General features: G+C 41.0%; 1 protein-coding gene across 6 annotated transcripts in view; it reads left to right on the forward strand.

The window, feature by feature from the left end:
- IL1RAPL2 (interleukin 1 receptor accessory protein like 2) overlaps positions 1 to 22,665 on the forward strand; it is a 552,617-nt gene that overhangs the window by 526,936 nt on the left and 3,016 nt on the right. For all 6 annotated transcript variants that reach the window (XM_084639401.1, XM_084639405.1, XM_084639402.1 and 3 more), the window contains 3 exons: positions 2,672 to 2,817; positions 8,719 to 8,862; positions 13,046 to 13,216. In XM_084639401.1, coding sequence (XP_084495527.1) covers positions 2,672 to 2,817; positions 8,719 to 8,862; positions 13,046 to 13,216 — 461 coding nt within the window. The remainder of the gene's footprint in view (positions 1 to 2,671; positions 2,818 to 8,718; positions 8,863 to 13,045; positions 13,217 to 22,665) is intronic.

Genomic DNA, 22,665 nt, shown 5'->3' on the forward strand with positions numbered 1-22,665 from the left:
CATTTTAATTAGCAACAGGATAAGTGACAATGAGTCTCAGTCCAAGTGCAAATCCTTTTTTTTAAGAGAGCTCTTTTTAGATCATTCTGCATTATTTAAGTGTAGGGGGAATGACTGGTACTTTAATTTTAAATGGATTTGGAATAATAGTTTATTTTATCATAATTTTGAACTATCTTTATAAATGTCACTGTGTGTAAGATTTGCTCATTATAATAAATCTAAGCCTGGGAACCCCTGAAAACTCATGAAGTGCTTCTGATTAATGCCCCCAGATATCTTCTCTGTGAGCTGTTTTCTTCCTTCCCTGCAGCGCGACTTGTGGACCAAAATGGGGAGCATATTGTTTACCAACAGAGAAGAAAGACAGGCCAGGGGTAACTATCTCAACAGATACAAAGAATATTTATAAGGAAAATGGACTTAATTGATTGGACATGTAATTATCCAGACAGATGGAAGGCAAGCAAAAATCTGAGTCTGCAGTCTGAGTGGCTTCTCTCTGGAGGTTCCCATTCTGTCCAGAAATGATGCAAATTCAGCTTTTCTTGCAGTATTTCAGCCCTTGCAGTCTGTGCCAGAACCAGGAAATGCAGAAGTACACAAGAATTGAAGATAGTTTTGAAAAAAGAAGCGATTCAAACTTTTCCAAAATTCAAAGATATGCTAGGAGTGGGGCAGTTCTGATACTCAACGCACTTGTGCAGATACAGTGTAACTAGAGAGAAAGTGGCTCCCTCCAGTATGGTTTCTGAGAGTGTGTCTCAGATTGCATAAGGTTTCTTGGTTTTAGAGGCAGAATTGAATGGGATTAACATACTGTAGACATGTGGTTTACAGTGGCATTTGAGTCACAAGCCCGATGCACACCCAAACTGTAGGGGTGGTCAGAACCAGGATGCAAATCCAAATTCTGGACCTGACCCTTGCAAGAGTCAGGATCTGGATCCTGGATCTAACCACCCACAAATTTTGGGAGTGTTCAAACTCCAGATCACGAGGTTACAGCTGAAACCATCTCTTACTTTCGATCAGATTTTCAAAAGTTGTCCACTCTCATTTAGGCATCAAAATGTGTTGCCAGATTTCCCAAGGTGCTCTGCGTGCTGAGTGCATGTTTGGTGCTGAGCTCTTTTGAAGATCTGGCCATGTCACAATGGGAGCTTCCAGATACCTTGACCTTGAGAAAATTTGAACCCAGGATGGGTGCCAAGCACATGAAAATCTGGTCCTGAGCTCTTCTGAAAATCTAGCATTGAGAACAATATGGCCCTCATCCCAACCTGTACCTGGTTGAAAATTGTCTATCTAAATTGTTTTTCAGTGGGGAGAAACAATTGGGTTTTTTAATTAAGTGAGATACTTTCCATGGAAAATTTTGTCTTTTCATTGAAAACCCTGAAATCAAAAAAATTTTGTTTCAGCCAAAAGTTTTCAGACCTTGTTTTTTTGATGAAAAGTCAGCGTTTTCCTTGGCAGGGGTGGGGGGCTTTTCCAGCTGGCTCTGCAATACAAATGATAAACAAGGCAGTTGCCGTTCTTTTGGGCTTTAGTGTGTAACTTCCTTGGGGAAGGGATTTTGTTCTTTGGGGAACTTTAATTTATTTTAAGAGTGTCTATACCATTGTGATTGCAGCATCTGTAGACATACCTGAGCTAGCATTGATCTAGCTCGCTCAGGTAGCAAAGCAGTGAAGCCACTGCAGCGTGGGCAAGCCATCCACGTAAGTTACCAGGATCCCAGGCAGGTTTGTACAGCCCATGCTTCCTTGGCTTCGCGGTTCCAGTACACCCGATGTAACTAGATTAAAGATGTGCCCTTAAGCATGCTTAGTGTGCTGCATTATACACTGTGCTACAGTCAAGCTCTGCTCTAGTCATTACAATATTACATGATTTGTGAGTGCTGCGCAGAGTTTCTGATACAGTTTTCTCACATAGTATGCAATAATACGCTAAGAGGGCTGAAGTGACTCCGCTGGCTACAGAGCTGATTATGTCGACGCTTCATTTCCTGTTGCGACCTCGTTAGATGTCTTTTACAAGCAGCTGATCAGCACCAGTGCCATCATCAAAACCCATCTGGTTTGTTGGTATTGGTTGGGTTTGATTTTTACACGTTAGCACCAGTGCAATTCCGTGAAAGGAAAGGACTCGTTATACCTCTGGCCTAAAACTCTCTTTGGCCAGTCCTGCCATCCAGTTGCCGCATAGAACTGCCCATTCACTTCACTGAAAATTCTGCTGCTGCAGGATTGCAGCAACCCAAACCCTTCCCCTTTGTGCCTTAGAAGTTGTGAAAGACTGAGCCGCAAATCCTTGATCCTCCACATGGCCTGCCCATAAAAGGGGCAGAGCAGAATCCCACAGATCTCTGGCTTTCCACAGAGCTGCATACCTGCTTTCGTAGGTTTTCCACCAGAGCACAGTACGCAATCCTGCTTCTGCAGCACATCCTCATCTTACTCTTAATTGTGGCCTCATAGCCGTCTTTCCCTCTGCATGATCCTCCCATTTCTTCTCCACCTGTTGGGGGCCCTTTCAGGTCTCCTCCATGCTGGGTAAGTGGAAGGCAACCTGTGGCTTTTTGTACAGTGTGTGGCATATGGTGATCTTTTCATGGGCACCCTGTCCCCATCAGACTAAGAGGAGACATCACTCTTCCTTTCAGACTCCTCAAAGAACATCTTGGAGAGAAAGAAGTGGAATTAACATTAACCTTTGATGCTGTTTGGGAGGCAGACCTGGCTAACTACACCTGCCATGTGGAAAACCGAAATGGACGTAAGCATGCCAGTGTCCTTCTGCGTAAAAAAGGTATTTAACTCTCCCGTGCCTTAGAGACTGGGGTGAGATCCTAGCTCCGTTGCCCGTCAATGGCAAAACTCTCCTTGACTTCAAAGGGCCAGGATTTCTCCCTGTGTGTTTATTGCAGCTAACATACATGTGCCTTGTGGCATACATGTACCATTAAGCGTAACATTGTTTTAGAGAACTAGTGAGCTGTTCTTTAGACTCAGTAATTGAGTAATATGGCCTGAGCTCCTATGAAGTCAATGAAAGGATTTCAATTTAAACCAGCTGCAAATCTGAAAACAAACACTAATATTGAAGTGCATTGTTTTCGTATCGCTCCTTTATCATATTTTCTGATTAAATTAAATCGGATTAAACTGAGTGTTTTAAACAATACAGGTGCGTGTTGATTTATTACAGTAACGAGAAGGAAAACTCTGCTACAGAGGAGGCTGTTAACCCATTACCATTGTGTTTACCTTTACCATGATATTTGCAGGATTCCCTGTGCTGAGAATGGCAAACATTGCAAGTGCCATGATATTTTTAATACCATTGATTGTAGATGAAACATCCAAATTAGTATTATCTTTTAAGAAACTCTGTGGTTTAGAACAAGCCATTATCTTATACAGAATGTAAACAGTATCTCATTAGAATCCTTCCCATGTTGTTAATTTCAACATCCTCTCTCATTTGTAATTAGGGTGACATTTAGAGGGAAAGACTCCATCAGCCTTTCCCCGCTGTCTCCCCTCTGCCAGAGCCTTGACACGTAGAGCTTGCTTTTTCACTGCCGTGTATAGCTACACCTACCCAACATGTGAGATGTAGACGTAGCCTTATGGAGATGCCCATTCACTCTAAAGTGAAGCATTCCAACAGGTACAAAAGCTATGAAATTGCATCTATTGAAAAGAAAAACTGAGAAGCCACAGGAAGCTCAGGAAGCAAAACTGAGAAGGCACAGGAAGCTCACAAAAGGGTTAACAAATTGGGTGCATTGCTACTATTACTCTTGGTTGTAAATGCACTTACCAGAAAAGTAAAGTTATTTTTATATATGCACCTGGAAGTTTCCATGTAAAGGTTGCTAAAGCAGTGTTTTGTTTCCTTTATTGAACATTTAGGATGCACAAGGAATAGTAAGAAAATGCTAAGCATTTCAGAATGCTAATGATGCTACATACAAAAGATTGCTGAGTACAGAATTTGGAGTTGGAAAGGACCACTTTTCAGTTATTCTATCATCTCCCCTTGCATTGTGACTAGATACATTTCATATTCTCCTTAGAGTACCACCAATAGTTGAATTTCAAGTCTTGCCTTGAATATCCCCATTGGTGGTAATTCCAGAGTGACTCGTGTCTGCTTGTCCCATTGTCTAATTGTTTGGATATTTATAAAGTTCTAATATTTAACCTAAATTTCCTTGTTGTGCCCTAAACTAATCACTTCTTATCCTATCCTAATTGCCCTTTGTCCCCATGTATGGACTTGTAAAGTACCCACAGATCCATGAATATTAATCATGATGCTCCAACCATAATATTAAGGATCAAAAAGAAATTCAAACTATAAATGCTGAATGGAGTTTCTGGATTTAGGCACTGATCCCTTAAAGTGCATGCTTAACAAAGAAACTGAAGCCAAGGAACCTGTTCATGTGCTTAGATTAAACATGTGCTTAAGTCCTTTGCTGGATTGGTGTTTTAATTATCTTGCAAACAGGAAGGTTTGTTTCAAAGGATAAAAACACAGCTGTCCCTAGGCATCAAGAAATATTGGTATTATATCCACACAGTACTGTGTTTTATCTAGTTATTTAGGATACGGTGTCATCCAGAGTGGGGCAATTTTGCCTACAAACTAAACAACTACAGCTTTACATGGATAACTTTACGTGAAAACCAGTCTGATTGTCCCACTTATGAAAACAAAGACACGGGTGTGTTCCTGAGCCATGAATACCAGAGTCTATTCTCTGTCACACATTTATTAACTGGTGTCTTTCAAAGACACTTTATTATTTGCTTTGATATATTTTAAAATGTATTTTCCACACAATCTTTGCCCTCACGCTGCTTGAGTATGCCTGTTACTTGGGAGTCCGTAGGTTATGCGGTCCTCATTCATCTACCAGCAGCTTCCCTCAGTAAATAACAAGGAAATAGCTTAGAATTCCCTTTACATGAATTTGAAAACAGTCCATGGCTTTTCTGACAAAAAAAAAATATCTTAAGTGCACTATAAAATGTACTTCTTAGAACAGAAATAACTTGTCAGGAGCTGCTGAGTTGAATCAATCAGTGGCCCGCGTTGAAAGATGCAGTAGGATTTTCAATGAAAAGATATACTGCAACAATATCAGCTCAACACTTATTTTCAAGAACGTCTACTTCACATCAGACATAAAGGAAACAAATTTTGTGTTTGATGTCATCATTAGCCATGAAGGAACCTTCTGAGCTACACTGAGCTATTGGGTTTTGGGTATTTCTAGTTCTCTTAGCATTTAAACCAGGTCAGTGCTCCAAATAATGTACCATGGATTAATCCTTTTTCATTATTTTAAATAAGAAATAGTCTTTGCACCTTTTCCCTTTACTGGTTTTCCCTCATATAATAGCATAAGGGCCAGATTCTGAGACTCTTCATGGTCTGTAACACCTTGCTCCACGAGTTATCCTATTGACTTTAATGGGACTACTCAAGGAGAAAGGAACTACTCATTGTGACTTGGGCCCCAAATGAAATATATCTGAATGTATTTTTTGGGTTTTGATAGAAGTAATGGGCTAGACTGTGAACTACACCAAGACTGGAGCTCAGGGGAAAAGGTCTCTGAGTCTGGGCCAGTCAAGCACTGAAACAGCCAGCCAAAGGGACTGCTGGGCCACCCCACATCCTACCTCTGATACACCAGATAAGCAGAGAGGGAGAGTGGGTAGCATAGAACCAGCTACTCAGGCAGAGCTGAGAATGTTGACATTTAGCCTATTCTCAACACCATATTAGCGGAAGATAGTGACAAACTGGGGCGAGTTCAGAGGAGAGGAAGAAAAATGATTAGGGAACAAGATGGGCTAATTTTTGAGGAAAGATTAAAACATGTATAGCTTGGATATTTAGTGTAGTCTATGGGAGGTACAAGTCAGGGTAATGGAATGTAATTAAGAAAGACAAAATTTTGGATGCGTGTAGAGCTATCAGACTGTGGAGTAGTCTCCCAAGAGTGCTACCTCTATATGCAGGACTTCTAAAACGAGCACTGAGAAATGCAGAGTGACTTTTCCCGTCTCATACTTCTGTGGGACTATGGTTTCTTGCTGGAGAGATCTTGCAAATTGGAAATTGAAATTGAAAATAAGTTGAGGACATCTCTGATGGTTAATTACTGAAACATGAAGCATTGCAAAATGGAAACTAAGCCCAAACTGTGCCTGCCTGGTGTTCTTTTTTCAACCTGAAGATGACATCGGTGGCATAATCGTACATTTTCTTGTCATCTAAGTTTTTGTAAACTTTATGCTTCAAAACTTTATGTCTTGTATCATCCTAGTTCTTTGCTTTATGTCTCTTCGAACTATATTTGTCAAAGTGGTAAATATCTGCACTGACATATTGTGTAAAGTAATCTGGGCTGCTGATGATAGCTATGTCAGGTTGTCTTCTTGTAAGTTTTATGGGTGGATGAACAGAAAAGCAAGGCTGAGTAGTTGTAGTGTCTATTCTATGTTTGAGAGGAGTCAGAAAATGGGCACCTCCAGTGCTGCAGATTTAGTTATTGTAAGTCATCCCAACTTTTGTCATTGGTTTGTCAGTGACAGGCAGCATATCCTCGAGCACAGAGCTCCTGGGACCTGGTTTCTGTTACCAGCTCGGCCACTGGCCTGGGGTTGCTTCACCTGTCTGTGCCTCAGTTTCCCCGTCTGTAAAAGGGGACAAAGACTCTTACCTTCCTTGTAAAGTGCTTTGAGATCCATGTATGAAATGTGCCCTATATAATTATCATCAGATTGTCATTGTCCTGGTGCAACATCAACTGTAATCTATAAATGTATAAACCATGCTTCACTTGTATGGCTCCAAACCCTGGCAGTTTCGTGTTATACCATTTCCTGAAGGTCAACATATTTGGGCTTTGTTGGACCAGAGTACTGAGATGATTAAAGAGAGATGGACTCTCCACAGAAAACAATGCTGCCCATGGCCTACAGACACACACAGGAATTGTTAGATTTGCTGTAGAGATGATACAAACGGTTGTTATGGCTTACAGAAAGGACACAAATCTTGTAGGTCTCTATAGATCTATCTTAGTTATCATCAAACAATGGGGCCTTATTGTCCACAGGGTTAAACCTCTGTTGGGGGGGAGGAGAGAGGGAATTATGTCTGACACTGAATATACAATAGAGCATAATGGATCTTTCAGCTTTGCCCATTGAACAGCACAGAGGAAGGTAAAATTAAGCGCAAAAGTGAAGAGAATTATTAATCTATTTTCCAAAAAGGGAAAATTTTTATCTCAATCAATTCTCCAGTACTTTCCTGATGTCACTCTTTCATGTAAACAATCACTGTCGTCACAAGGATGTTCTGTGGTTGTAAATGGCAGAAGAGATTGTTCCTGTAGCCACAATGGAAGATGCCCAGGTGATATTGACTTATCACACCTGGTTGAAAACTTGGAATTTCTACTCCATGGGAAATTCTGATATTTCAAAATATTCCTTCATCCTGATTTGGAAAAAAAAGTTAAACTGTGACATGAAAAAAAAATTGTTTGGCAAACATCAAAAAGACCTTATTGAAAAGCTGTATTTCAATAAGGTTACACTGCTTTGTTTTGACTTTGTCTTATCTAATAGTATAGTACATTTGTTATAGTATATCGATGAAGAAACAATAAAGTCGAAACAAAGCACTTTGTCCAAATTTTTGTCAAAAAATTATCAATGTCAATATGTTCCTGTGAAATTTTTTGATTCATCAAATCAGCATTTTCCAATGGAAAGCTGTTCCATCAGAAAGTTTTCAGCCAGCTCTAGTCCCTTTTAAGATATGGCATGCACTAAGCAAAAGTTTGAGAACTCCCATCTTATGCACATGGGTGCCTTTAGTATCCATCACCTCTAAAACAAAGTGGCATTTAGCTGTGTCGTGTACGTCCCTGGCTTCCCATTGGCCATTAACACTTGACATGAACATTATGTTGTGCACTCTAGGGGCTAGAACAATTCTCAAATGAGTTAGCCAAAGCCCTGGCCTACCAGATCAAATCAAGTCACCTGTTGACTTTATAAATATAAAAGTTTTGTTTAGTTTTCTTTGGGTAACTAGAGTCTCCTAAATAACAGTTTTCAGAGTAACAGCCGTGTTATTCTGTATTCGCAAAAAGAAAAGGAGGACTTGTGGCACCTTAGAGACTAACCAATTTATTTGACCAATGAAGTGAGCTGTAGCTCATGAAAGCTCATGCTCAAATAAATTGGTTAGTCTCTAAGGTGCCACAAGTCCTCCTTTTCTTTTTGCTAAATAACAGTGAAGTACATCTAGTATAATTACTTTTACAGACCGTGTACAGTATTTTGTACATTGTGCCAAACAGAAGATACAATTATCCTCTGCAAGCTATTTAAAAACTGATTAATACTCTGTGTAAATTCACTGCATAATTCCCTTGTCGAAGAGTTATGACTATAGCCTCAAATGAATTTTAGATGGCAATTGTAGACTGGCAGTAGAAGGAGTGAATAGGTAAAGTATAATAATAGCTAATGAACTGAAAATTAGGTAGACAATTTTATAATGGCAATAAAGAGAAGCTGCTCAATTGTACATGGAATTGCACACTGAATTAGTGCAATTAAAGCTTGGAAGAATCATAACCAGTCTGTCTTTTTCTGCTTATTCTAGATTTGATCTACAAAATAGAGCTTGCCGGAGGATTAGGAGCTATCCTTCTCCTGCTTATTTTGCTTGTGACTATCTATAAATGCTACAACATAGAATTAATGCTATTCTATAGACAGAATTTTGGAGGTGATGAATCTATGGATGGTAAGTAGTCTCTCAGGGAAACGGACTGTAACCCCAAAAAAGATATCATAGGCCCAGTGCTGAGGGACCTTAATTTTAATTGAAGCCAAAAGGTGCCTAAAGTCAATTGAAATTGAAGGTATTTAGCACCTTGAACGATAAGGCCCAAAAATCCTATTCCAAAATCCACTGAAATTAATTGGATTTCTATTGACTTCAATGAGCAGGCCATAAAGGAATTGTTCTGAAGCCTCTTTTATAAGCCTTTTATTGAGGACAAAGTGTGAATGGATTCCTCAAAAGAATTGAGTTAGGTGAAAATCAGTTCTGACCCTTCCTCAGATTTCTAAATTCCATTCATGTTTCCCAGCACCACACCCACTAAAAACAGTCACCAGTAAGGCGCATATTGCAGACTGGAACTATTTCTTGCTGGACAATTTCACTATATTTGCCAATTTAAAAGGATCAGCAAAAAGCCACAGTAATTATTTCTGTTTAACTAATATGTCAATGCTATTTTCCCCCATCAAACACTAGTTGGGAGCAGGGAAATAATTTAATGCAGATATGTGGACTATTTCAGAGGACTGACTGGAATGGAAGTTTGGTGTAAAGCAGATAATTTTTAAATGCTTTCCCCCTTAGTATCTATGGTAGGCACTTAACTTGTCTGCAATGAGTCTACTCATGCTCAATAAGCATGTGCTTAAGTGCTTTGCTAGAGCAGGACTTTAATTGCTAGACCCATGAGGTACGTTCCACCACTGCATTTTTAGCTTCAAAATCTAAGTTTTGAGATACTGTAAAACGGGAGCAACCCAGATGTGAATCAGGTCCATACAATTTATTCCACGTTAGTGTACTCTGTGTCTGCTCAAGAGCTAGAGTGGCATTTTCAAATGCTCCTAAGCCACTTGGGAGCATAAGTCCCGTGAAAGTCAATGTGCCTGAATCACAGAGGCACTTTTGAAAATCCCACACCTAAAAGAATCCCTACGTTTTGGAAAAGAAGAGGGGAAGGTTTTTTCCTCCTATATAAAAATAACCAGTTCCCCCGAACTATTGCTTCGACACTAAGCTGTGTCAGTGTCAAAATAATAATCGTTTCTATTAAACGCTCGATGGATATGTTAAGTGAAATCCTGGCTTTTCTCAATTTTGCCATTGATTTCAATGGGGCCAGAATTTCATCTGCTGGCTTCAAGAATGTGGATGCTACTTATGAGGCAGAGGAAAATAATTTCCTTCTTACTCTGTCTGCATTAGCAGTACTTAGAAACTATGTTTAAATATCATGACACAGAACAAATCTCTTCCACATGGGCAGTATTCACACTGAAAATCCATCAGCTAAAGAAGAAGGGCCAGGTTCTTAGGTGGTGTAAATTGGTGTAGCTCTACTGACTTTATTTCACATCAGCTATTACTTTGATTCTTCACCCCAGTTGGGGATCTAGCTCAACGTGCCAGCCTCAACTCTGAATTGCCTGGGTTCTGTTGACTTGTGTTGTCGGCATCAAGTTATTGCTATTTTTAATGTGATTTTTTTTGTTGCTGTTTGGCTGGTTTTCGTTTAAAAAACAACCCTGTTTCCTGGAGGTTTAGAGAATGCCCCTTCTGCACACAGGTCATTGTGTGCGCCTGCTAAATTCATAGGCACTGACTCTGGGAGGGCTCTGGGGCTGGAAAAAAAATCGTGGGTGCTCAGCTGTTTGCGGGGCCACACTGATAAGCTCCTCTCCCTCCCCACCAGCACCTCCCACCCACTGCCAATGAGCTGCTGTCAAATAACAGTGAAGTACATCTAGTAGAATTACTTTTACAGACCGTGTACAGTATTTGGTGCATTGTGCCAAAACAGAAGATACAATTAGACAACGCTGAAGTGCACAGCTGGGTGCATAAGTGGGCATTGGTGCACAATCATTTAATTTGTGTGTGCAAACCACGTGCCTAGCTTTTTAGAAAATCAGACCCAGGAAGTCCATGTGTGTGAAATACACACAGACACATGCACTTGTGTTTCCCAGGCAAAATGTTGTTTCTCAATAACAAGTTAGATTTAAAGCAATGTTCAGACATTTGTTAACCTTGAGTATTAACCTGATCTACATCTTGGCTTGATTGTTTTCATTTCACTCTACTTTAGAGCCAACGACAGTGGCCATCCCCGGGGTTCACTTTTCTACCTTGGCAAGGGCCTGAACTGTTAGCAGTGACATCTGCCTCCCTGATTACCCATTGGCTGTCCCCTGAACACCTTCTGGCAGGTTCCATTGTTGCCTGGTGTGGCAGATTTTGGAACAGTCTCTAGACCTGTCTGGTTTTAACCCTTCTGCTGCTGGTCTTCCTGACTCAGCAGTGCTGCCATCCTTGCCATTCTAGTCGTTTGCTGATATTGAGGAAATGTTAGGATATCAGTTAAACTAGATCCCATGCTGCTCTGGTGATTAGAGGCAGATTTGTTTCTGTTAAATGAGCCACTGAAGGTAATCACGCAAGACCTAGCTCATCATATCAAAATTTACCAGACTGTCTTAGAAACAAGAGTTCGCTTGAGCACCCTGTTTTCAGCGTGAAATCAATTCCACAGCTAAGCAAATAAATGTCCACATCATGTTGGCTTTTGCTCATGAACCATAGTGGAATAGATTTATCTAAGGAATATTAGGAAAATAGTCATCATTTACAGAGCAGCACTTAATAAATCACATTCTCATCAACTATTTATCTTCCTTTAATACAAAATATTGATGAACTTTGACTCTGCTGTAACGATTTTTTCCAGTTTTTTACAGAAAATTGGTGCTTAATAATCCTACTTTCACGTACTTCTCTTTTCACTACATTAATGATTTGATTTTTCATTTTCTGTAGGAAATGACAGCTGGTAGCCATCACTTGAGATCTTTCTGTTAAAACTTGACTCTTTCACATACGTATTTTTTCCACTATTTCTGAAATACTGTAGGGTTATAATAAAGGTAATGGCCATTAACTAAGACAGCATTACAAACTCCAAACATTAAAATTGATGAATCAGGCCCAAGAAACCTCTGAAATTAGCTTAAAAATCATTAGATTTTTTTTAATTAATTGGGGGGTTCTTTATATTTGCCTTTTGGGTTTTGTACTTACTCAGGTCATGTTTTCAGGCTTCTTTCCACAAACACAAAGGCTAGGAACTTTTTTCTTTTAATTGAAAGCTCAGATTTTCCCCTAATCACATGAATCCAGGAACTGGGGATTTAAGAAAAATTCCAGCTATCATGAGACTCGCAATAACATTGCAAGATTTGGCTGCTCTGCTAAGATCCTGTAGTACGGTGTGGGTGAGTTGTCCCCACCTTGTTCTTGTGTGGGCGAGTAGGCCAGGTGGGGGCAAGTGGCACAATCAGCCTTACCCTCTGTTGTACCCATTTTGCCAACTCAAGGGCCAGGCCAATTACACTGCTTCTTTAAAGTGCCACTAGGGGTGCAAGCCATCCCTCCACATTGATCAGCAGAGCGGGCCAGCAGCTAAGGGAGGAGCTTAAGTGAGTCAGGCAGTGAACTCTGGGAAAGTCTGGAAACTACTGGAGTGGTGGTGCAGCTCTGCACTTCCTCCCCACCCCACCCAACATACACCTTTACCAATCAGGCACAGTCTGGTCCTTCATTATGTATAAAAGACAAAGAAACCCAAGCTGCAACATTTGGACTTTCCCAAAGTCTGTCTGGGTGTGGGACAGTCTCCAATGCACCTGTTTACCTTTTGCTGAACCATACAAAGCCATACTTTACCAGCTCAGCATGTGAAGGGAAACGAGGAAGTCACAGATGAGTGCTGTCGTCTTAAAACTTCTATAAAAAGAGTTGAATAAAATGAGGCTTATGAATACCCACCGATAAAGCCATATGGAGTTGAAAGATGCGTATAAAACCAGGAATAATTCACAATCTCTATTATGCAATATGGATTGCTTGTGTTTCACCATTAAAAGTTTTTGGCATAATGCAGTGGTTTTTAAGCTTGATATTGAACAACCAGGAAGAACGTATTTTCACCAGTACTGCATTCTTTACATGTGCAAAACCCCCACTGACCTCATGATAGGAGTTATGACACACAAGGGTTTCAGAACTAGGCCACAAGACAGTTTACCTCTGCCTGGTACATTTACAAACAGATGACTGCGAATAGGCTTTTGTTTTTCTACAGACAACAAGGAATACGATGCCTATCTCTCTTACACCAAAGTGGATCCAGATGCATTAGACTGTGATAATAACGAAGAGGAGCAGTTTGCACTTGAAATACTGCCAGATGTTCTGGAAAAACATTATGGTTACAAACTCTTCATTCCAGATAGGGACCTGATCCCTAGCGGGAGTAAGTACTTCTGAACTTTGGGTTTAATCCTGTCTGATGCTATTGGAAAGGCATGTGCTGCATGTTAAGTACTGTACAGAGATAGTTACCATTCATTCTCTTTGCAAGACTGCTTTCAGAACCTCAAGAGTTTCCTAAAATACAGCAAGGTGTGACCTCCGGCTTAGGGTCTGATCCTGCACCAGTGAAGTCAATGGGAATTTTGCCATTCACTTCAATGGGAGCAGGATCGGAGCCTTACGAAGGGGAATTCTGCAAAACTGTATGCCATAGCAAAAAGGCTCATTGTCAGACAAAAGTAATTGTCAGAGGCTGCTAGGAAGTGTGATCTGTGCACAGCGGATTGTTACTGTATCATTTAAAATGGGATTCTCTCAACAATTATCATTCAGGCAATTACTTATTTGTCCACAGCAACCTTACAAATAAAGCATTTCCTATTGTCTTCTATTTTTTCTGATTTTACAGTGAGCAAATATTATACTTTTGTTTCCAAGTTAACAACATCAGTTGAGCCATTTTTAAATTAGAGTTTTGTCCAAGTGCTGCATTGAAAATGTGGACTGTGTGCATAATTCCACTTTTTCAAAGGGATGTGCACTGTTCAGTTATCTGATTCTGTTGCCCATTTCTAGTTAGTGAAATGCAGTTATCCATTTCAGATCAATTCCGCTGCAATTTCTGAATATTCCGCTGCATGTGTTGATGTCTGTAACCACAGTGACACATCTATAGCTGTGTTTTTCCTGATTGGTTGTGGGACAAGTAAAAAATGACATTGTAATGTGCATAATATTCATGGATTCTGCATGCATGGTTTGTTTGCATTTATACCACGTGTTTTTGCCAAATAGTTGAGATGCTCCTGCGAGAAATATGCTTTTGAATATTAATTTAGTTTGCAATGTCTGTATTCAGTTAGCTTCTACTAAGACATGTTAGAAAAGGGAAATCTGTACCTCTGTGTATGTGTTAATGTAGAAGAAACATAAACATAAAACCCGACTATGTCTGCTCCTAAGTAGATGTACAGAAAGCCCTGCCCCACACTGCGGCAGTTATAATCAGCTGCTTTAGCAACTTGCCTGCAAAGGAACCTGGTAATGTTTTCCCAGTACCACCAACCTCCACCACACACCCCAAAAATTTAGGCACCTTATTCCTCAAGTATGTGGATGAGTTGGAGGCAGGGCCACGGCTTTGCCACCTGCCCCCCCGCCTCCCTCCCTCCCCCCGGACGCCCCCCCCCCCCCGTCACTAGCTAGTCAGAATGCACATTGCCTCTTTGTTACACATGGAGCAAATGCTTCCCTGGCGTTTCTGAAGGCATTATAGCAGTCCCTGCATTTGCAGCCTGTAAGCTGTGGCTACTTACCCTGTCCCCACTGCAGTGCTCCTTTACCTCTACAAGCCATCAGATAGGGTCTGACCTTACGCCACTGAAGAGCATTGCAGAATTGGGGGCTCAACCCTTAGACTTTTGGTCCCTATCAGCATCAGCATATCATACTGCTTCTTAGCAGGAGTTAGAAAGGTCAAAACATTCCCTTCTCTCCCCAAAAGAAACTGTTAAATGGAATTGAAAGGGTTAAATTCCTAGGAAAGACTCTCTTCTTTCCTGGCTCAAAGTGCAAACCGGGAAGTGTACTCCTTCCTATCTGAGAAACGGTTACATTAATAGGGGAGATACTGTTGAGAGAAAACACAGATCTATTTGCCATAAAAACCCCAGTGGGCTTGATCACTAGCAGGGATTATATTAAGTAACTGTGGTTCAGATACAGTCCGTGCATCAGGGTTTGTTTGTTTTTTAATGTAGTAATAGTACAAAGTGAATTAAAGAGAGAGTTTAATTGTATCCTTTTAATGATAAACATATTGAAGGCGAAGATTTGTCTGACATGAGTCTGTTTCTCCCAGCTGCTGCAATAACTAGCGTGCAATTTTATTTTTGACTACCTGTCATTCAGACACTCAACAAATACTTGTCATCATTTTGGGTATTCATTTAATATCTCCTGGAATGCTCATTTTATGAACATTCACAGATGTAGTATCTCTTTTCTCCTCTCCATCCTCTCTGCTTCAGCATTATGAAAGGGCTTGATTCTTTCATATAGAACCTCGAGAATGCTTAATCAAACTTAATGACGACAATGCAGGATAAAATATGTACTTGAAATTAGCATGATTTGTGTGCCTGGGATTTGTGAAAAAAAGGAACTGTATTTCTAGAGGAAAACTTGGACTACTGTTAAAAAATATTCAGACACACAAACGTATGTCTTCCTGCATATACGTGTGGAACATACCTACTTGGTTGTTCTGTTTAATATTGATCTTACATTACAAAGGGTTATCTATGGTAGATTAAAAACAGAACAGGCAGAATAGACTGCACAATTTGTTTTTTAACGAATCTCTCAAAAGCAACAGTGCTGCTGGACTATCTAGTTCTTAGGTGCAGATTCCTTCGGGGAAAAAAAGGGATTTATTTTTCTAGCGAAATGCTTTCATGTACTGTATTTTGTCATCTGATAGTGCAAATGACACTCAGTATAATGCACCACTTTCCCACCAGATGATCTGGGGTGTTTCTTTGTATAACTGTGCGCATTTAAGATTATAAGATTCCAGTGCTATAGTCAATTGTGTATCCTTTGGAAGGCTGGTTGTTTAAGATAATCTCTGCAATTGTGAACTGCTGCCACAGGAGGGTGTCCATTTTTGCTCTGACTTCCCGGCATGAATGCATACAGTTGCTCTCTGGACTGGGAAGTATCCAAGTATAGATTTGTTAAATAGTGTTTGATGGTTTATTTTGTCTCAGGGCATTTTTGAACAAACTGAAAAGCTTACCTCAGTAAAATCAAAGGGCAAGTTTGATTGTGGTTTAATCAAGTTGATTCTTAGCTTAGCCGCTGGGGGGGGGGGGGAAATAATAGTCTCTCTACATGGAGGTCTTTAAGAACAGGTTGGACAAATACCTGTCAGGGATGGTCTAGGTATACTTGGTCCTGCCTCAGCGCGGGGGTGGACTAAGGTGACCTCTCAAGGTCCCTTCCAGCTCTACATTTCTATGGTACTGTCTTTATATGCAGGATATAGAGCCAGATGGGCAAGCTACTCAGGGGGAGTGAATGGGCCATAACCTAGCCTCAGATGCCCAGCAGAGAATTCCCCTGTTGGAGAGGGAACTTCCTGTTGGTACGTCTGTGCCATATTCAAGCCCTGCATTTGTGCTCTTCGCTCTTGACTCCGGGGAGTGCTGGGGACAGGAAGGGCCATACACGGGGAGCATGAGCAGCAGCTGTTGTTGTCAAGTGGATTCTGGCAGCACAAATCAAAAGGCATCTTCCATTCTGGAAAGTGGGAATCTGTCTTGCAGAGGCGAGATCAGGCAAAGGCAGATTGCTGCTTACAGCAGGCTCTGCTTTCTGTGTTATTGATGCTTGATTAACAATAATATCACAGCAAAATACAAGTGATCTCTGCCTTACTGAGAGAAACACAGGGAGGGAGGAGGTGTAATGGAGTCTGCCTGTGTTGGGATCCCAAAAATCAAGAAGACCCATTTGTAAGTCTATTCCAATAAACTAACTGGGCATCCCCAAACCTCTGACTTCCAGAAGCTGGAACTGGGTAACAGGGGATGGATCACTCAATAATTGTCCTGTTCTGTTCATTCCCTTTGAAGCACCTGGCACTGGGTGTGGTCAGGACCCCTGGCACGCCGGGATCCTGGGCTGCAGCAGAGCCCCAGGCACGGGGCTGGCAGCCCGGAGGGACCCCACGTGCAGGGCGACAGCCAGGACCCTGGGCGGAGTTTAACCGTTGACAGAAACCAATAACCATCAAGCTTATCAGTTAACCAGTTAAACTCTTACATCCCTATTCTGTGGACAGTTATGATTTTCATTAAATGCCATTTTCTAATGGAAAAATGTCCCACCAGCTCTAGCTGTCATATGGATGCAATAAAAGAAATCCCAAAGTTCTTGCTCAGTGTTTTACTCCGTCCTTACTCAGAACATAATCATTGCCTGACTAAAGGCTTAGTAACTGAACAAGGATCACAGGGTTTCGACCTGAGTGTTTAGTGGCGTAAGTTCTATGACCTAGAAAACTTCCTGTCAATCTTGTTGTTGGGTAATCAGCTTGCCCAGAGGGACTCCAAGTTCATCATCATTAGATGAAGCTGAAGAATAGCGGAGATGACACAGAAGAACCCTTCAGCCATTGCGTTATACAGAAGTAGGGGATATTAAACATTGGTCACTATATATTGCAAAGAGGAGACTGATGCTGATGGAATTATAATTGTCACAGAGGAAGAAGAAAATCAGCTTTCACTTCTGGGGTCCCGGATTGGTTACAATTTGAGATGGGCCTGGACCAGAACATAGGAACATACTTCAATCCCTTTCTCTCCCTATTCCCTACCGAAACCATGGAAAAGTCTTGATGTGTATCTGAACTTCATAACCCTGATCTTACCTCTGTGACAGGCTGGATTAGAACCCTGAATACTGACACCCGCAAATGATGGGGTAGTTCATATCCAAATCCAGGTTGTGGATCCAAACTTCACAGCTCAGGCCCTGCTCTATGTGCAGTGCAAATTAATTTGTTAGTTCCCTGCGTAGCAGATGTGTGTCCACATCAGTCTGTGTAATTACGCTATAGTGTGTAGTTATCACACAGTTTGACACAATTTGACATGAACTGAACAAGAGATCAAGGGCTATAGTAAAAGGGCAACCCAACTCACACTTGTCCTCCTAACAGTTTAATAAAATCCCTCAAGATGCCAAAACCAGGATGAGCTGGTGCCATTTCATCCAGAATAATGCAATAAAGCACATTGGTAGCTAGCGGGCCCAGACTGTAGAGAGAGGATAGTTTTGGGGCTTGGACACTGAATTATAGCTGGCTCTGCCAACCTTCCTTTGTGACCTTGGGTAAATGATTTAATCTGACTGCCCCATCTCTACTATTTAGCCCAAGTGAAGGGAGAGAATATGTCTCTGCTCTCATCCTACTCTTCCGCCAGTAGATGTTATTGCCCTGTTAATTCCCACGTTCTTTTTCCAGGGGCTTGTGCTTGACCACTGCAAATGAGGGGAGGGAGTTGGCAGGCCCCATGCTATCCCCATTTCCCATATTCTTGTCCAGGCCTAACATACAGGCTAGCCATACAAGTTTTCTCAAGATAACTATTAGGAATAGGGCTTCCAAAAACCAAATGATCTGGGAGCATATTCCTCCCTGACATAACTCTGGCCATGTACCAGGGAGGATGTTTGCTTTTTATTCACTTTATTTACAGGTAGGGTGACAAAAGGGACCCAGTTCATTGAAACCAACTCAGCTGAACAATAACAAACTGAGAGCTATAGGTTAAGAAGAGAGGTCTAACATAATGGGGGATTTCCCCTCTGGCTTGTATTGTTTTATTTCATTTTTGTTCTACCACCTATTAGCAAAGGCGATTTTATAAAATGGAACTAATAAATACATTCGTAGAGATGTGTGCTGTATAAGGCAATAGATGGCTTTGGTATTTGAACTTTACGATTTCCTTTAGTGTCTGATGTGAGATCCTAAAAAAAATCCTTATGTAATAACGCTACATTCAGAATACATAATACATACATTATAGTGCTACTGTATTTACCTTCCATTGTGTTTACTCTTTGCTTCTTTGCTTCTCTGTGTCAGCTCCCAGTCAAGTCTGACTCACAAATGCTAGATGGGAAATTACACAGCTTGCACGGTGAAGCTTGGTGCTCCCACTACCCCATTTCGGGTTACCGCTTGCTCTTTTCTTTTGCTACAAAGGGGAGTCCTGATTCTGCACACCAGAGGCTAATGTGTTTTCTTTTCACCTTCTTTAACTAGCTTATCCTACCACTAAAGGAAAAATTCCTGTGCCACTTGAATTTTGTAGGGTTTGGGTTCTTTGTTTACTTTCTAATCCTCTTCTACAGTACGGTACCCACCAGCCAAAACAGCTGACAAAATGGACTATGTGTTGCCTGAATCAGACTCATAAGTAAAATGTAAAAGATGCCTTTTGCCTATTTTAATCAATGTTAAACATTTCTCCTTCTGTTTTATTTTGTTTGATTGGCTTGGTTTGGTTGGGCGGGGATTCGGTTTTTTTCATTTTTTTGTCAGTGCCCATGTTACTTCACTGCCCTTTGAGAATCTTTATGGTCACAAAATGCTTGCTGATCAAAAGCAGGTTCTCTTGATTGAGACAGGAAGCAGACTTTCCCCTTTGAACCTCACAGCTTCCACGCCCAGTCCCTCTCATTTCTGGCCAGATCCTCAACTGTTGTAAATCAGCATTGCGCTGTTGAAGTCAATGCAGCTACGCTCATTTCTACCAGCTGAAGATTAGTTATGCCACTCCAAGAAATACAATTGCACTGAAGTAGTTCTATGTTGCTTTTGAAATTTGCAGAACGTTGTGATTATTTTTTTCTTTCCAGCTGGTGGTAGAATTGGCAGAGGAGAATTCCCCTACTTAAGTTTCACATCTGAAATGTTTTCTCAGAGCTCTGTTTCACAGATGGCATAAGAGTGACAGCAGAATATTCTGTGCCTGTTGCAAGAGAATCCTAGCCTGCCTGTTTCACCACAAGCAGGGGCGTTACAGAGAGGGCAACAATGTTGGCTTTGTTTTAGTGCACATTTTCCAAATCACAAGGCAAAGTTCCCCTGTAAAAATAAATGTGGTGGATAGATCCTGTGTTAGGCTCCAGCCTCTGTCCACCACCACCACAAGGGAACTGGATTCCAGCCATAACTTGACAGCAGAAAATTCTCCTGGAAGAAGAGACCTTCCTGGTGGTGTGACGCCGGTACAGCCAGCTCCTGTACCAGCCACCCAACCTAGCCCCACTTGGGGTGGTCAAGGGTGGGGCTGGGCAGATCCTCCACTGGTATAAAGCCCCTTAGGACCATAGCCAAGTGAGATAAGTTAGTGCAGCTCCAAGACTCCTTGAACTCACACAGGAATCTGGCTGGCACAGACTCAGGGCGTCACAGGCTGGAACTTGGCGTACTGCTGTGAAGATATTGGAATGATCGTGTATTTATGGGCTGAGCAGTTTCAAAACCTGCTTGCCTTTCCTCTGGGATGCATAGAAGGGTGCGTCTAGTTGTGTGCAAGCCACTATTCTCAACTCCATCCTCACTGCCCCAAAGGATCCCTTGTTCACTGGTCAGGTCTATCTGTGACCCAGCTGCAGACTTGAGGTTTGAGAAAGGACTCTGAAGGTAACCTTGTAAGGGCTAATTCTAGTCGCCTGTAGAAAGAGCTCTAAATGTTGCAATGACCACCAATTAAACTGCACACAACAATAAAGGAGAAACACAGAGGGGTGAAGAGCTCATATGGGGAAGCCAGGGTGTCTTTTTCCCCCCAGAGCACCTCTTCAGCTATAGAGGATATAAGAGCGAAGTCTGGTGAGTTTTCAATTGAATTGATATAATATTGGATTTATTGTTGCAATTAAAAATATCACTACAATTTCTTTAAGAAGATAAGTGCAATGGATTGATTTTCTTATGTGTTTCGTAACAGACATGCATAGTACCTGCATAGCTATGCATAAGTATTAAACTGGATACGTGGGACTTTCTGGCAGTGACTGAACAACATCGGGTCCTATATAATAAAAATGGTCTTGTACGCACCCGTAGTCTGAATTTCTTGAAGGAGGAATGGAAATGTATCAGGAAAGATGCATGATGGTTTGTTGTTTTGCTGTATCTTGCAGATCCAGCCTCTAATGATGAAGCTTCCCACCTAACTTCTTTCTTTTTGGGAGCAGAAAGAAAAGAAGAAAATGAAGAGTCTGAGCTGCTGATACATTGGGATAATCTCTTTCCATTGTATTGAACATTGCTACCTTTCCTTAAGTTTTGTTTCACCAGTTCTGCTGATCTTTTTCCTGTTGCTTCTGATTTTTACTCGATTTTGATGCCGAATTTTCCCTTCAATAAGTGAACGTTTTAGAGAGAGCAATGTTTTCCCCTTAGAAAATATCAGCTGAAGAAAAACAATTCAAAGAACTGTATATGCTGCATGAGTAAACTATCATAAAACTTTCACTGAAAAGATTGTTGCATAAACATTTGTACTGTATGTGTATGTCTTGACATTTTTGTTTGTCTGTAGGGTGTATAAAAATTTGCTTTTTTCACATGTGAAATAATTTCTTCTTGCTGCTAAGTGGTGAAATAAAACACTGGTAAAGGCAGATTTTTTGCTAAATATACCCTGAGTCTCCTGAAATGAAGATATTTTTGAATGTTTGTTAGCCTGTTTTGTAGCTCTCTATCTGGTGGGAAGTGGTGTCAATAAGCATGCTGTGACATTTTGCCTGGGACTAGAAAAATAAGTATTACAGTAAAAGCCATTGATCAACGAAGTGTACTGTAACCATTCGTCCTGCTAGAGGTCAGTATGTCTAAGACAGAGCCTGCCCTGTGCTGAGTAAAAGGCCTGTTGTGTGCAGCTCCTGTGTCTAAGTCTTCATTTGTAACACATGCTTTCCCTCCTTTCTCAGACAGCATGCCTTTGAGTAGCATAGCTGCGAAGGACAGATTGTGTAATAAAAAGTAAAAGTAAAGTGTTACCAGCAAAATGATATGCAACCAAAGCACTTTTTTTTTTCTGTTCTCACTATCTTTATCGCTGTTTATTATTTTTCTGGGCCTGATCCAACACCCACTGAAAGTCTTTCCATAGCTTTGAATGGGTTTTGGGTCAGGACCTCTGTAAACAGATGTAAAGAGGTCCATGTCAGATTACTTTCATTGGCCTCTCTCCCCCATTCTCCTTTGTTAGGCATATCAAACGCACAAATTAAGATTCGACCCCCAGAATATATTCTGGGGTGATAAATTGACCTTCTGAAACAGAAAGATGGTGAACAGCATCTCTGCTTACACCAACACCTTGTAAATGTTAGCATGCATAAATACTGTAGAATATGCATTTTCCTTGTCAGTGGTACCTCAGAAAATAAACACCTCTGAGTAATTCTACATTTGCTTATGTTTTCCATTTGTTTGGGGTTTTTTCCCCCTATCATCTAATGAAGATTCTGTTAATTATCTCGTGTACGGAGAAGCATAGATTTGCAATACTAAAACAGATCATTGGACCTCCAAGATTGGTATCATTGGACCTCCAAGATTGTGGTCAATATGTGTAGAAGAAGGTAAAAGCTGCCCGTGTTGCACCTTTCCAATAACATAATTTGTACGTGTGGTGATGGAGAATTCCTTCCCGAGCACCGGTTAGCTACAATCCATACACCCCAAAGCATCCTTGCATCCTTCCATTCTCTCCACCTTGAAGCATAAGAACTGATTACCTTAGCTTGCATCCCAAGAAATTTTAGTAATGGCCATAGCATGTGTTCTGAATT

The sequence above is a fragment of the Lepidochelys olivacea genome (assembly GCF_965140295.1).
Source record: "Lepidochelys olivacea isolate rLepOli2 genome assembly, chromosome: 9".
In the NCBI taxonomy this organism is placed as follows: Eukaryota; Metazoa; Chordata; order Testudines; family Cheloniidae; genus Lepidochelys; species Lepidochelys olivacea.